The sequence below is a fragment of the Eptesicus fuscus genome, chromosome 1 (genome assembly GCF_027574615.1).
Source record: "Eptesicus fuscus isolate TK198812 chromosome 1, DD_ASM_mEF_20220401, whole genome shotgun sequence".
NCBI classification, from domain to species: domain Eukaryota; kingdom Metazoa; phylum Chordata; class Mammalia; order Chiroptera; family Vespertilionidae; genus Eptesicus; species Eptesicus fuscus.
In genome coordinates, this window is record NC_072473.1 from 119279499 (window position 1) to 119295955 (window position 16457).

The 16457-nt window shown below is 39.0% G+C and overlaps 1 protein-coding gene across 2 annotated transcripts in view; it reads left to right on the forward strand.

Annotated features, from left to right (window-relative positions):
• The window catches only part of THOC2 (THO complex subunit 2), a 133199-nt gene that overhangs the window by 15317 nt on the left and 101425 nt on the right, over positions 1 to 16457 (forward strand). For both annotated transcript variants that reach the window (XM_054709513.1, XM_054709475.1), the window contains exon 3: positions 16138 to 16229. In XM_054709513.1, the coding sequence (XP_054565488.1) occupies positions 16138 to 16229 (92 nt within the window). The remainder of the gene's footprint in view (positions 1 to 16137; positions 16230 to 16457) is intronic.

A 16457-nucleotide genomic window follows, 5' to 3' on the forward strand; every position in this document is an offset into this window, starting at 1 on the left:
GGATTGGTTCTAAACAGGCAGTCAGACATCCCTCTCACAATCCAGGACTGCTGGCTCCCAACTGCTCTCCTGCCTGCCTTCCTGATTGCCCCTAACCACTTCTGCCTGCCAGCCTGATCACCCCCTAACCACTCCCCTGACAGCCTGATTGATGCCTAACTGCTCCCCTGTCAGCCTGTTTGCCCCTAACTGCCCTCCCCTGCAGGCCTGGTCACCCCTAACTGCCCTCCCCTGCAGACCTGGTCACCCCTAACTGCCCTCCCCTGCAGGCCTGGTCCCCCTCCAACTGCTCTCCCCTGCAGACCTGGGTCCCCCCCTAACTGCCCTCCCCTGCAGGCTTGATTGCCCCCAACTGCCTTCCCTTGCAGGCCTGGTCCCTCCCAACTGCCCTCCCCTGCTGGTGTGATCGCCCACAACTGCCCTCCCTTGCAGACCTGGTCCCTCCCAACTGCCCTCCCCTGCTGGCCATCTTGTGTCCACATGGGGTCAGTCATCTTTGCCCACATGGGGGCAGCCATCTTGTGTGTTGGAGTGATGGTCAGTTTGCATATTATTATTTTATTAGATAGGAGGATTAGATAGTATAGAGGTCTGGTGCATGGGTGGGGGCCAGCTGGTTTTCCCTGAAGGGTGTCCCAGATCAGGGTGGGGGTTCACTTGGGGCATGGGGTGCCCTGGGTGAGGGGCCTGTGGTAGTTGGCAGGCCGGCCACGCCCCTCGGCGACCCAAGCAGAGGCCCTGGTATCTGGGATTTATTTATCTTCTATAATTGAAACTTTGTAGCCTTGAGTGGAGCCAAGCCTCCAGCTTGCTCCGTGGCTGCAGCCATTTTTGTTGGGATTTATTTATATTGTATAATTGAAACTTTGTAATCTTCAGCGAAGGTCAAGGCAGGCCAGGGCTGTGGAAACTTGGCTTCCTCTATCGCCGGTGGCAACTCAAGCCTCCTGCTCTCTCCAGCTCCGTGGCTGCCGCCATTTTTGTTGGGATTTATTTATCTTCTATAATTGAAACTTTGTAGCCTTAAGCAGAGGCCAAGGCAGGCCAGGGTGTGCAGAAAGCTTGGCTTCTTCCATTGCTGGGGAAACCCTAGCCTCCTGCTCTCTCCGTAGCCGCAGCCATCTTGGTTGGGTTAATTTGCTCCTGATTGGCTGGTGGGCGTGTCTTGAGGGTGTAGCGGAGGTAAGGTCAATTTGCATATTTCTCTTTTATTAGATAGGATTTTACAGTTCAGATTTAAAACTATAGTTACAGTAAGACTACACATCTTTGTATAAGGATGCTATTTAACTTACATAATCGTCATGATATAGCTTGGATTTTATATAGTTGCTAGCTATATCAAAATTTACATAGACTAGTTATTAGTCATAAACAGAAGAGAAAAGCTAGTATGGAAAGTAAAATGATTGTGATCTTATTTACACTAGGAAATTTCCAGAAACTGAGGTTCGATGTTTTTACTAAAGCTGGTTATGTTTAGGTGGTATCCGGGATCTTGTTAAAGGTAGTTGTCATGGAAAACATTAAAAGCAAAGGTGTTGTATACTGCATACCACAAATATGGCTTATTAAGTAAAGTGTTATATAACTAAGAGGATATACATTTCCAGTTATTTTAATATTGAATTATGTTACTGTTTAACATTCATTAATTTAAAATTGGGCATATGGATTTAGAAAAGGAGGGGCAAAAACAAAAGCAATTATGTTTAGTTAGTTTAAAGTATTTTCCTATGTAGCTTTCATTGAGGTAGAAACCATAACAATTTTTTCAATTTGGGAAAAGTAATTCACAGCCAATATTCTATTTTAACCCCAAAATTTTTAGATAAAATTCATTGTAGTTATTTAAATTATGTCATTGTGAGTAGAAAATTAAGAACAGAATGATTTTCTGTAGATAAGTTTGCTTTTGTTTTTATCAAAAATTATATATTTGTTTTTAAAAAAATAAATTTTTATTGATTCCAGAGAGGGAGAGGGAGAGAGAGATGGAAACATCAATGATGAGAGAGAATCATTTATTGACTGCCTTCTGCACTCCCTACACTGGGGATCGAGCCCGCAACCTGGGCATGTGCTCCAACTGTTAATAGAATCATGACTTCCTGGTTCGTAGGTTGATGCTCAACCACTGAGCCCTGTGGCCGGGTGAGATTTTATACTTTTTAAAGAAAATTTGTTTTTTTTGAGGGGAAAGCATTTTTTAACAAATGAATGAGCCAATTTTTCTGTCATTTAGGTAAGATCTGTTTTAAGACTTCATGTTCCTAGCCTGAGTCCCCAATCTTATTTTTCAATTCATCCTGCTTATAAAATTGCATGACCATTCATAAAGATTTCTTTAAAATTTTTTTTTCATAAAGATTTCTGAGGTTGATATAATGTCTTGTTTTTTGAATAAATCAGCTGACTGCCAGAAATGTAAGAAAGTAAAAAAGACTCCTTTCTAAAAGCACTTAGATACTAAATTTTATTTTCTTCTCCTATTTAAGACAAAATTTTAACTTCTGTTAACTTCATTGTGTTTGTGATTGAAACCCTAAGTGGGTAAGAGAAAGAATTTTTATAAAAAGTTTAAGTAGCATAACACAGGCTGATTACTCTTTTAGTTTTAAATGGGGGCTGTGTGGATCTTTAATCACTATCAGATAGTGTCTGGCCTGTGTTGCTCAGTGGTTGAGTGTTGACCCATGAACCAAGAGGTCACTGATTTGATTCTGGGTCAGGGCACATACCCTGTTTACGGGCTCCATCCCTAGCAGGGAGAGTGCAGGTGATGTTTCTCTCTCCATGTTTTTATCTTTCTATCCTTCCCCCCTTCCTCTCTCTCTAAAAAGTCAAAACATATTGAAAAAAAAACAGATATTGTTAATTTGCATGGCTGTTCTGATTCACGATTAAAACCAGAAACAGTTATGAGCATCTCATTGGCTGAATTTGCTAGTGCTTTCTTTCGCTTGCCATTGCCTGCTTTCTCAACACATATATACTCTTTGGCTGCTATATGCCAACAATCAAGCTTTGGTTTGAGTGCCCCAGTAGGTAGTCCATACAGGAAACTGAATGTAATTTCTTCAGAATTTCTTTTGTTCTATCTAAGGGGATCGAGTGTGTGTAGTGTTTTCCTCTGCCCTTTCCCCTTCTGCCCCTCCCTTGAATTGATTTCATTTCAGGCAGTCAGTTTCCCTTGCACACACTACTTCACCTTGGTCTTTTTTATAAGTCCCTTCCCCCAATAAAATAACATAATAATTATGGCTGATAAACATGACTAGTTCTAGTGATACTCCACATAACCAAGAACTGGTGTCTTCAATGTTCAAATCCCACAATGAACATTATATTAAAGGTGTTCTCAACTGGACAGAGTATTTATATAAAGTTTAAAATCCAACCTAGCAGAATAATACACCACTTGTAAAAATTCGAACTTAACTACTGGTTTACAATAAACACCTTAACACCCTTACAATTTCAACAGCCCACAACCCTTCTGTCTAATAGAAGTCCCTTTTACTTGTGGCTATTCTTAAAATTGCTTTTTCTGAAATGTTAGCATTAAGATAAAATCTTTTACTTACTATTTTTGGTGTAAGGGTTGTAAGTTTTCCTCCCCATTGTAAATGTAGTTTTTCAACTTCGTAGGTTTTGTAGGACTTTGTTGGGGCTAACCTGGTAGTGTTAAGGCACCACTTACAGTTTCTATAGATAAAATACAATAGGAGTTCCTAACCACTTAAATGGGCATTAAAATAACTTGTGAATTGGGTACCATTTTTTTGCTACTTTTGGATTATATTGTGATTGTTTTTATGTAACTTAATATCAGAAAAATGACCTGGGCTATTTGCTTTCTATTTTAATCTTCTGTGATTAAGATTAGAATTCCCTCAGCCCCATGAGCCCATATTCTTATGGGAATTTGGTTTATGCTCAGCCATTTTGTCCTTGTAAGAGTTATTGCTTTTTAAAAATAATTTAGCTATCTAGATAACTTTAAATGAGTATTATTTGTTGTGAAAACATTTTATTAATAGAAAGTGAAAGCTGAAATTGACCCCATAATCCTACCATACTAATAGAAAATTTTCCTTGGCATTTTAGTTTTTATATAGTTTATTATAAGCACAATGAAACCATATTTGTGCAAAAGGTAGAATATATATATAATAAAAAGTAAATATATCTTCACAAGGAATTGGAATAATCTGGTTATATTTCTTTAACAAATAAGTTTTATTTCATTGTAAAATAGTATTTTCATTGTTTAAAGGGGGATTGATAAAAGTTTTTATTTCTGTTATATTCCTTTTTTGTGACTAGTAGTCAGACCAAGGGAGAAGTTTTTTAAATATTTGATTTAAAATCATTTTTAAAATCCTTGACTGAGGATATTTTTCTATTGCTTTTATTTATTTATTGTACTTTTAAAATATATTTTATTGATTTTTTACAGAGAGGAAGGGAGAGGGATAGAGAGTTAGAAACATCGATGAGAGAGAAACATCAATCAGCTGCCTCCTGCACACCCCCTACTGGGGATGTGCCCGCAACCAAGGTACATGCCCTTGACTGGAATTGAACCTGGGACCCTTGAGTCTGCAGGCCGACGCTCCATCCACTGAGCCAAAACGGTCAGGGCTTTCTGTTGCTTTTAGATAGAGTAGAAGAGAGGGGGAGGATAGTGAGAGGGAGAAACATCCATGTGAAAGAGACACATTGATTTGTTGCCTCCCACATGCAACTGACTGGGGATCTAGCCTGCAACTGACATATGTGCCCTTGACAGGAATCTAACTCATGGCCCTTTGATGTGCAGGCTGACATTGTAACCACTGAGCCAAACTGGCCAGGGCTAAATATTTGATTTTTTCCTTGTAATTTTGCCTCAAAAGATTTTTGATTCCCTTCAAAAGGAGTTATAAATTGACTTTATTTTACATTAATATTTTTAGAGCTCCTGGTTTCCCTACTTTTAATGAGAGGAAAGAAATAAAGTTTTTAGTATATGGGACTCAAGAAAAAAGATAGCTGGAAGGAGGAGGTATTCACTTCACCATTCACTTCCCCCCCAAATGTTTTTCTTTAGGAAAGGGGGCTATGCTAATTACTAGTGAATGAGACTTCTTGTGGTTGACAGTTCTCATAGAACTGCTGTTTTATGTATGTATGTACATATGCAATTATTTTAGTTTGAATTCTGATGGAAATAGGAAAAAGAGATTTAGGTTTGGGGAGAAATTTCTGATAGTAGGATATGGATAAAACTTATCCATATTTTTAAATTTTATATTTACCGCTGTTCCTTACCTGTTGTCACTGCAAACCTGAGATTGAATTGAGAATAATTTGAATATATTTTTAAAAATCTGTGAAATTTGCTTCTGAGAGGAATGGTTAATTTATTTTTTATACAATTGCTGGCATTCTGTGAAGTCACTGAAAAAAAAACTTTTTTTAATTAAGGTATTATATGTGTACATATCTTACCATTGCCCCCCCACCCCACTCCCATACATGCCCTCACCCCCCAGAGTTTTGCATCCATTGGTTATGCTTATATGCATGCATACAAGTCCTTCGGTTGGTCTCTTATCTCCCCCACCTCTCACTAACCTTCCCGCCGTAATTTGACAGTCTGTTTGATGCTTTACTGTCTCTGTATCTATCTTTTTTTTTGTGTGTGTGTGTGTATCTATCTTTTTGTTCATCAGTTTATAATGTTCTTTTTTTTAAAAAAAATATATTTTATTGATTTTTTACAGAGAGGAAGGGAAAGGGATAGAGAGTTAGAAACATCGATGAGAGAGAAACATCGATCAGCTGCCTCCTGCACACCCCCTACTGGGGATGTGCCCGGAACCAAGGTACATGCCCTTGATCGGAATCGAACCTGGGACCCTTGAGTCCGCAGGCCGACGCTCTATCCACTGAGCCAAACCGGCTTTGGCAGTTTATAATGTTCTTTATTATCCATAAATGAATGAGATCATGTGGTATTTTTCTTTCATTGACTGGCTTATTTCACTTAGCATAATGTTCTCCAATTCCATCCAGGTTGCTGTAAATGGTAAGAAGTCCTTCATTTTTATGGCAGCATAGTATTCCATTGTGTAGATGTACCATAGTTTTCTGATCCACTCATCTGCTGATAGGCACCTAGGCTGTTTCCAAATCTTAGCTATTGTAAATTGTGCTGCTATGAACATAGGGGTGCATATATCCTTTCTGATTGGTGTTTCTAGTTTCTTAGGATATATTCCTAGGAGTGGGATTACTGGGTCAAATGGGAGGTCCATTTTCAGTTTTTTGAGGAAACTCCATACTGTTCTCCACAGTGGCTGCACCAGTCTGCATTCCCAACAACAGTGCACGAGTGTTTCTTTTTCTCTGCATCTTCGCCAACACTTGTCGTTTGATTTGTTGATGATAGCCATTCTGACGGGTGTGAGATGGTACCGCATTGTTGTTTTGATTTGCACCTCTTGGATAAGTAGTGACTTTGAGCATGTTTTCATGTGTCTCTTGGCCTTCTGTCTTCTTTTGAAAAGATTCTATTTAGGTCCATTGCCCATTTTTTAATTGGATCATTTATCTTCCTTTTATTAAGTTGCATAAGCTGCCTGTAGATGTTGGACATTAAACCTTTATTAGTGATAGCATTTGCAAATATGTTCTCCCATAGAGTGGGCTTTCTTGTTTTGTTGGTTTCTTTTTGCTGTAAAAAAGCTTTTTATTTTGAAGTAGTCCCATTTGTTAATTTTCTCTTTAGCTTCCATTGCCCTAGGGAGTGTCAGTGAAGAAGTTCTTTTGGCATATGTCTGAGATTTTGTTGCCTGTGGCTTCCTCTAGTATTTTTATGGTTTCCCGTCTTATGTTTAAGTCCTGTATCCATTTTGAGTTTATTTTTGTGTATGGTGTAAGTTGGTGATCTAGTTTCATTTTTTTGCATGTATCTGTCCAATTTTCCCAAAACCATTTATTGAAGAGACTGTCTTAACTCCATTGTATGTTCATGGCTCCTTTGTCAAATATTAATTGAGCATAATGGTTTGGGTTAATATCTGGATTCTCCATTCTGTTCCATTGATCTATATGTCTGTTCTTGTGCCAGTACCATGCTGTTTTGAGAACAGTGGTTTGTAATACAGCTTGAAATCTGGTATTGATATCCCTCCTACTTTATTCTTCTTTCTCAGGATTGCTGTGGCTATTTGGGGGTCTTTTTTTATTCCAGATGAATTTTTGGAGAGTTCTTTCTAGGTCTGTGAAATATGCTGCTGGTATTTTAATGGGGAGTGCATTGAATCTGTAGATTGCTTTGGGTAGTATGGACATTTTAATGATGTTGATTCTACCAATCCATGAACATGGTATGTTCTTCCATGTGTTTACATCTTCCTCTATCTCTTTTTTCAGTGTCCTGTAGTTTTCCGTGTATAGGTCTTTTACCTCCTTTGTTAAGTTTATTTCTTGGTATTTTAATTTTTTTGGTGTGATGGTAAACGGGATTGCTTTTTTAGTCTCTCTTTCTGTTAGTTCACTATTGGTGTATAGAAATGCCATAAATTTCTTGGCGTTAATTTTGTATCCTGCTACATTGCCGAATTCATTTATTAAGTCAATTAGTTTTTTGATGGAGTCTTTTGGTTTTTTTATATACAGTATCATGTCATCTGCAAATAAGGACAGCTTTACTTCTTCTTTTCCAATTTGGATGCCTTTTATTTCTTCTTCTTGTCTAATTGACAAAACCCAACACCCTTTGCTAATAGGTAATAATTGCTAATACTTCCAGAACTATGTGAAACAGGAGTGGTGAGATTGGGCATCCCTGTCTTGTTCCTGTTGTTAGGGGAAATAGTTTTAGTTTTTGCCCATTGAGTATGATGTTGGCTGTGGTTTTATCTTATATTGCTTTTATTATGTTGAGGTATGATCCTTCTATTCCCACCTTGTTGAGAGTTTTTATCAAGAAAGGGTGTTGGGTTTTGTCAAATGCTTTTTTGCATCAATTTATAGGACTATGTGAATTTTATCTCTCATTTTGTTTATATGGTGTGTCACGTTTATTAATTTGCGGATATTGTACCATCCTTGAATTCCTGGGATAAATCCTACTTGGTCATGGTGTATGATCTTTCTCATGTACTGCTGGAGCCGATTTGCTAGAATTTTGTTGAGAATTTTGGCATCTATGTTCATGAGGAATATTGGACTGTAATTCTCTTTCATTGAGTTGTCTTTATCTGGTTTTGGTATTAGGGTGATGCTGGCTTCATAGAAGGAGCCTGGAAGTGTTCCTTCCTCTTGAGTTTTTTGGAATAGTCTGAGGAGGATAGGTTTTAATTCTCCCTTGAATGTTTGGTAAAACTCTCCTGTGAAGCCATCTGGCCCTTGGCTTTTGTTTGCTGGAAGCTTTTTGATGACTGCTTCAATTTCTTCCATAGTTCCTACCCTGTTGAGCTGTTTAGATTCTTTCTGATTGAGTTTTGGAAGGTTATATTTTTCTAGGAATATGTCCATTTCCTCAAGGTTGTCCAGTTTGTTGGAATAGAGTTGTTCATAGTATTTTGTAACAATCCTTTGTATTTCGGTGGAGTCTGTTGTTATTTCACCTCTTTTATTTCTGATTTTGCTTATTTGGGTCCTCTCTCTTTGCTTCTTGGTGAGCCTGGCTAGAGGTTCATCAATCTTGTTTATCCTTTCAAAGAACCAGCTCTTGGTTTTGTTGATCTTTTGTATTGTTCCTTTGGTCTCTATGTCGTTTATCTCCACTCTGATCTTTATTATTTCCTTCCTTTCGCTTACACTGGGCTTTTCTTGTTGCTCTCTCTCTAACTCTCTGAGTTGTAGGGTTAGGTAATTTATTACCATTGTTTTTGTTTTTTTGCAGTAGGCTTTTAGAGCTATGAACTTCCTTCTCAAGACTGATTTTGCTGTGTCCCATAGATTTTGGATTGTTGTGTTTTCATTGTCATTTGTTGCCACAATGTTTGGCATTTCTTCTTTGATCTCTCTGGTAATCCAGTCATTGTTTAATAGCATGCTGTTTAGTCTCCATGTGTTTGATCTTTTTGAATTGTTTTTATTGTAATTGATTTCCAGTTTTATGCCACTGTGATCTGAGAAGATGCTTGATATGATTTCTATCTTCTTGAATTTGAAGAGACTTTGCCTATGTCCCAACATATGGTCTGTCTTTGAAAATGACCCATGTGCACTTGAGAAGAATGTGTATTCTGTGGCTTTGTGGTGAAATGTTCTGAGGATATCAATTAATTCCATCTGGTCTAGTGAGTCATCTAGGATTGAAGTTTCTTGGCTGATTTTTTGTTTAGAGGGTTTGTCCAGTGGTGATAGTGGGGTATTAAAGTTTCCTACTATGATTGTATTGCTGTCATTCTCTCCCTTGATATCCTCCAGGAGTTTCTTTATGTATTTGGGTGCTCCTGTATTGGGTGCATATATGTTTACCAGAGTTATTTCTTTTTGTTGGATTGCTCCCTTTAGTATTATGATTGCTCCCTTAATATTTTAGTATTAAGGAAGTGGCCTTCCTTATCTCTTTTATGTCCTTTATTTTGAGATCTAATTTGTCAGATATAAATATGCTACCCCAGCTTTTTTTCTCATTTCCATTCGCCTGGAAAACCTTTTTCTATCCCTTCACTCTCAATCTGTATGCGTCTTTTTTTCTGAGGTGGGTTTCTCGTTGACAGCAGATATATGGGTTTTGTTTTCTCATCCAGTCCGTTACCGTATGTCTTTTGATTGAGACATTCAATCCATTTACATTTAACCTTTTGCACTTGAATGTCGAGTGTGACTCGACACGGTTAGCATTAGAATAAAGGAATCGAGAAAAAAGCAAGCGAGTGAAAAGGGTTAAAGTTATTATTGATAGGTACTTATTTGTTGCCATTTTTATTCTATACCCCTGTGTTCCTTCTTCGCTTCCTATTTCTTTTTCTTTCTTTTTTTTTTTTTTTTTACAGCAGACCCTTTAGGATTTCTTGCATTGCTGGTTTTGTGGTGATAAATTCCCTTAGTCCTTTTTTGTTTGTGAAGCTCCTGATTTTACTTTCAATTTTGATTAATAGCCTTGCTGGGTACAGTATTCTTGGATTCAGACCCTTCCTTTGCATGACTTTGTATATTTCATTCCATTCCCTTATGGCCTGGTGAGTTTGTTGAGAAATCAGTTGCTAGTCTGATGGGGGTTCCTTTGTATGTAACTTTCTGTTTCTCTCTGGCCACTTTTAAAATTCTTACTTTGTTGTTGGTGTTTGCCAGTTTAATTATAATGTGCCTTGGCATCGGTCTTTTGGGGTTCGTTTTGCTTGGGACTCTGTGAGCTTCTTGGATTTGTGTGGGTTTTTTTCTTCCGTATATCAGGGAAGTTTTCTGTCATTATTTCTTTAAACAGGTTTTCTATTCCTTGCTCAGTTTCCTCTCCTTCTGGAACCCCTATTGTTCGGATGTTGTTTTGTTTCATGTTGTCCCAAAGTTGCCTTAGGCTCTCCTCCTGCTTTCTAATTCTTTTTTCTAGAAGCAGCTCTACTTGGGTATTTTTTTCCATCTTGTCTTTTAGCTCACTGATGCGGTCCTCTGCTTCTTCTAGTCTCTTGATGCTTTCTATTGAGTTCTTTACATTGCGATGTCATTTTTCATTTCTTCTTGATTCTTCTTCATTTCCTCTTGGTTCTTAATCATATTGTCGAATTTGTCTTCCATTCTTTTCAGCCACCTTATGACCATTTCTCTGAATTCTTTCTCTGATAGGTTGTTTGCCTCTAATTCGTTTCCTTACTTTTTTGGTGATGCCTGCTTTTCTTTCCTATGTGGGCTGTTTCTTTGTCTCCCCATGGTCTCTCTTCTCCAGATGTCTGGTTATGTGGTTCTCTCTCTCCTGCATTGATTTAAAGGCACAAAATACAACACAACTAGGTACAACACACAAGGCACTGAACCGAATTGTATTCACGATATTAATAACCTGCAATACAGGTGACCACCAGAGAAAGACAAATTAGGGGGTAGGAGAGGAAGAGGAAGAGTAAAAAGAAAGAACAAAAACAAGTGTGAAAATGGACTTGGGAAAAGGAACAAAAAAGTAAGAGAGACAAGAACGAGACTAAGAGATAAAAGTGGAACAAACTATATATATGGGCAGTAAACTCCAATAGAACAACCACTAATCCCAGCAAATGCCAGCAACACAACCTGGAGATTAATACAAACTACAACACCAATTAATATTAAGCGAGGCAAGGGAAAACAGAAGTAAAAAACAAAAACAAAGCTAACAAAAAAACCAAACAAATAAAGAATAAGCAAAACAATCTCACAAAAAAGCACAAAAATTTGATCTAATGAACATTCAAGCAAACAACAATAAAAGGACAGAGAGAAAAACAATTTTTTTTTTTTTTTTTAGTTAAGATAGCGTAGAGAGGTGTGTTTGGAATTGGAGCAGGGGATTGGAAATTAGATATATAAGTAGGGTGAAATTTTAGCAGAGGGTGAACAGAAAGAATAGGGAACATCTAAAGCTGGAAAGGGTTATGATAAACAGGAGACCAAAAGGGGAAAGATTAGGAAGAGAGTGATGGCATAAAGGTAGCGTTGAGATAGGGTAAAACAATGCTAACGGAAATATGCAAATAGAATGTAGGACACTAATCCCAAAGTGAAACAAAGAGAAAATCAAATGACACTTAAATAAAAAAAGGTAAAATAGTAGTAATAATAATGCTGATTGAACATAAAAACGTAATAATTAAAAAGGTGAAAATCGAGTGAGGAAAAAAGAAAAAATTTAGTTTCTTAAGTAAAAGATGCAAAAAATGAAAATAAAAAATAAAAATAAAAAATAAGAGAAATAAAATGTGCAGTAGTGACGGTCATTCACTTCCTCTATTGTTCTGTTTGGTACGCCTGTTTCCCAGTCAGGACAGTATTGCAGTTCCCTGCATTCCACTGCGCCTCAGTGTTGTAAGCCAGTCCTGGTATTTAACCCTTTGCACTCGCTTGCTTTTTTCTCGATTCCTTTATTCTACTCGGGATTTAATTTTTTAAATACCCCAGATTTTACAAAGCACGGCAGTAGAATAAAAAAACTGGAGTTTCTTTTCATACGAACTTATTTATTTGGATTTTTTTATATTTCAAATTATTGATACATTCAAAGTATAAAAAGAGCTGCTACCGATGCTAACCGTGTTGAGTCACACTTGACATCCGAGTGCAAAAGGTTAACCAGGCAGTGTCTTAATTTCTAGTATTTATTTTTGCTTACACAAGAGACATTTTGTGATTCAGGCCCTGGGTGGCAGTGTTTCTGGATTGACTTCCGGGCCTCTCTAGGCTTTTTTCCCTGTGGCACTCAATACCGGTTTGTGGAGGTGTGGGCCTCAGAGCTGGCTCTCCGATGGTCACTCCCAGTTCCGATCCCCAGGTTCCAGAAAAACCACTTCCCCCTGCAGTCTCTCAGGGTATCCCCTCCTGGGTTTTCCTATGTATTGGGCTTAGTAATCAGAATCAGAAAAAGCCCAAGTGTGCGGACAGTGTGCAAGACTAAGCAGCCTGCACTCCTTTGAAATTCTTAGTCTGACCCTCCTGGTCAGATTAAAATGGGTTGCTTTTTAGAGATCCCTTCTGTTAGCAGCTCTGAGGACTGCCTTCCACATTCACGGATCACGGCAGCCCCAACAGCCAGGGATTTTTCTAGGCACAGACTTCCTTGGTTCTCCAGCTCTGGCAGCTCGCTCATTTCTCTCTCCCACCGCCGGACAAGAAACCTCACCTTATCCCCGGCGAAATCTGACCTTTCCGTGGTGGAGTGAAGAGCTCCTTTGAATCCGCGTGTTTGTGCTGATTGGGTACCAGTGTTCAGGGGCTCGCAGCTGTTCAGTGGTTGCCACAGCTGTGGGTTTTCAGGCCTCCGATAAAATCCTCTTTCCCTTGTAAGATGGCGAGGTTTCCCCCTCTGAGCCCGCAGCTCCGGGAGGGGACCCAGCAGCAGTGGGTGCTGCCCGGTCAGGGGAACCCTGCCTAGCACTCCCCCATCTTCTCCTGGAGTTTAGCTGTCCCTTAGCTTGCTAACAAACACTCCCCGTGCGAACCTCAGCTGTTCTTTCTTTCTGCTCTGGGACAAGGCTCAGAACACGTCTCTATTCTGCCACCATTTTCTCCTTTTTTTTCTGAAAAAAAATTTTGAGGCTTTGGTAGCATGAGAAAATGCTTTTATTTATTTATTTTTTAAATCTTTATTGTTCAGATTATTACAGTTGTTCCTCTTTTTTCCCCCCATAGCTCCCCTCCATCCGGTTCCCACCCCCCCACTGTCCTCATCCATAGGTGTATGATTTTTGTCCAGTCTCTTCCCACACCCCCCACACCCCTTTCCCCTCGAGGATTGTCAGTCCACTCCCTTTCTATACTCCTGATTCTATTATATTCACCAGATTATTCTGTTCATCAGATTTTTTATTCACTTGATTTGTAGATTCACTTGTTAATAGATATGTATTTGTTGTTCATAATTTTTATCTTTACCTTTTTCTTCTTCTTCCTCTTCTTAAAGAATACCTTTCAGCATTTCATATAATACTGGTTTGGCAGTGATGAACTCCTTTAGCTTTTTTTTAAATCTGTGAAGCTCTTTATCTGACCTTCAATTCTGAATGATAGCTTTGCTGGGTAGAGTAATCTTGGTTGTAGGTTTTTGGTATTCATCACTTTGAATATTTCTTGCCACTCCCGTCTGGCCTGCATAGTTTCTGTTGAGAAATCAGCTGACAGTCGTAGGGGTGCTCCCTTGTAGGTAACTATCTGTTTTTCTCTTGCTGCTTTTAATGTTCTCTCTTTGTTTTTTGCTGTTGGCATTTTAATTATGATGTGTCTTGGTGTGGTCCTCTTTGGATTCCTTTTGTTTGGGGTTCTCTGTGCTTCCTGGACTTGTAAGTCTATTTCTTTCACCAGGTAGGGAAAGTTTTCTGTCATTATTTCTTCAAATAGGTTTTCAGTATCTTGCTCTCTCTCTTCTTCTGGCACCCCCAATATTCTGATTTTGGTACACTTGAAGTTGTCCCAGAGGTTCTTTACACTATCTTCATATTTTTGGATTCTGTTTTCTTTTTGCTTTTCCTGTTGGGTGTTTTTTGCTTCTTCGTATTTCAAATCTTTGACTTAATTCTTGCGATCCTTTAGTCTGCTGTTGGATCTCTGTATATTATTATTATTTTCAGTCAGTGTATGCTTAATTTCTAGTTGGTCCTTTTTCATATCCTCGAGGGTCTCACTAAATTTATCAGCCTTTTCTAGAAAGTTCTTGAAAAACATTATAACCATGGTTTTGAACTCTTTATCCAGTAGTTTTCTTTTCTCCATTTCTTTCATTTGTGACCTGTTTCTTTGTCTCTGCATTTTGGCTGCTTCCCTGAGTTGATAAGAGTGGCTTTGTGTGCCCTAACCGGTTTGGCTTGGTGGATAGAGCGTCGGCCTGCAGACTGAAAGGTCCCAGGTTCGATTCTGGTCAAGGGCATGTACCTTGGTTGCGGGCACATCCACAGTGGGGAGTGTGCAGGAGGCAGCTGATTGATGTTTCTCTCTCATCAATGTTTCTAACTCTCTATCCCTCTCCCTTCCTCTCTGTAAAAAACCAATAAAATATATTAAAAAAAACGTGGCTTTGTGTGCTAGGTGTCTATAGGGCCTAGTGGCTCAGTCTCCCAGGTACCTGAGGTGGACACTCTTGGTGCACCCCTTTGTGGGCTGTGTGCACAGTATTGTTGTAGGTAAGCCTTGATTGTAGTTGGTATCACTGGGAGGAATTGACCTCCAGGCCAATTGGTTGTGAGGATCAGCTGTGTCTACGATGGGAGAACTTCTGTGCTGGATATACCCTTATGGGGTAAGACTTGCTTCAGTGGGGCTTTGGTGCTCAATGAGTTGGCCCCCTGAGTGTGTCCCTTATGGATCTGAGGAGTTGTAATCTGGATGGTCCTACTCTGACCCCTGGGTACACTGGCTCTTGCATCTCCAAGGAGGTGCTAATTTAGCCTCTGCCTGAGGCCACCCAGCAGGAGCTACGGAGGGATTTGCAGATTCCTCTTCTTTGTTTGGGGTTTGGAGGTGCCCGGATGAGGCCCAGCTGTGAAGCAATGCAAGCTGCTGTGGGGCTTGGGCCTACTTTTGGATATTCTGGGTCTTTCTGACTCAGCTTCAGTTTGTTAGGTAAGTTTAGATTTCAAAGGACCAGGCCATTCATATGCAAAAGCTTCTGCAGTCAGCTTGGTTGGGGTGGAGTCTCAGGGCAGAGCAAACAGCAATGGCTTCCTGTCAGCCCTGCCCTAAGAGACCCCTGGGTCTCAGTGTCCCTTTGTAGTCGCTGCAAGCACCTCTGAGAGAAAGCCTCCCTCGAGTTCCGCCCGCTGCCAGACAGTCCAGTTTCTCCCAGTATGAGTCTGGGTCCCCAGAGTCTTGCCCGGAACTGGAGTTCAGAGCAGTCAGGAGCTTGTGTCTCCCTGCGGATTGAAAAAGTCAGCTGCGTCCTCAGTTGCCAGCCCTCTCCGTGCGCGCCTCCGTACCTCTGGACTTTACTTCTGCAGCTCCTCTGAGTCTCAGTGTGCTTTTTTCTTCCCTTCTAGTTGTAGAATTTCCATTTAGCATTACTGTGGTTCTGGATGATGTCCATTTTGTCTTTTAGTTGTAGTTTTGAAGTGGTTGTGCATGGCAGTAAGTTCAGGTGTTTACCTATGCTGCCATCTTAGTTTCTCCCCGAGAAAATGCTGTTAAAAGTGGGGGGATATCAGAATACCAAATGATGAGCGCTATAAATGCAAATATGTAAAATATATAGACATATAGAAAAAGATTGGAAGGAAATTCTCCAGCAGTAATTATGTTATAGTAGTGCAGCTAACATTAACTTTTTCCTTGTCTTTTAGTATTGTGTTTTTGTGAAAATAAAAGGAAAAAATATGCTAAAGCATTAGAAGTATACTTTTTCTTATTGTTGATGTTTATGATATATCTGAAAAGTAGGAAATATAGGTCTTCCCTAGAGATTCTGCTTTTCATGTTCAAGAGACTGTGTACTTACATTTTTTCTTTTATGTTCAACAGATTTCCAGCAAGTTCTTTATGAATTATCATACCATGTCATTAAAGGGAACCTAAAGCATGAACAGGCATCTAATGTTTTTAATGACATTAGTGTAAGTATGTATTATGTGCTTTTTAAAAAATGTAATAATTGTTACCTATTTCTTTTGCATTTGATACAAACATCTTTGAAGTGTATAATTTGCATTTCATTTATCCAAAATGAAATGTTTTAAGGTAATGTTGGTAAGTCATTGTTGGTAGACAAAGATATTTTAATATTTTTGTGTGGTTGTGAGTAAAGCAATAAATATTATGTAAGTTGGGAGGGCAAAAAAAAA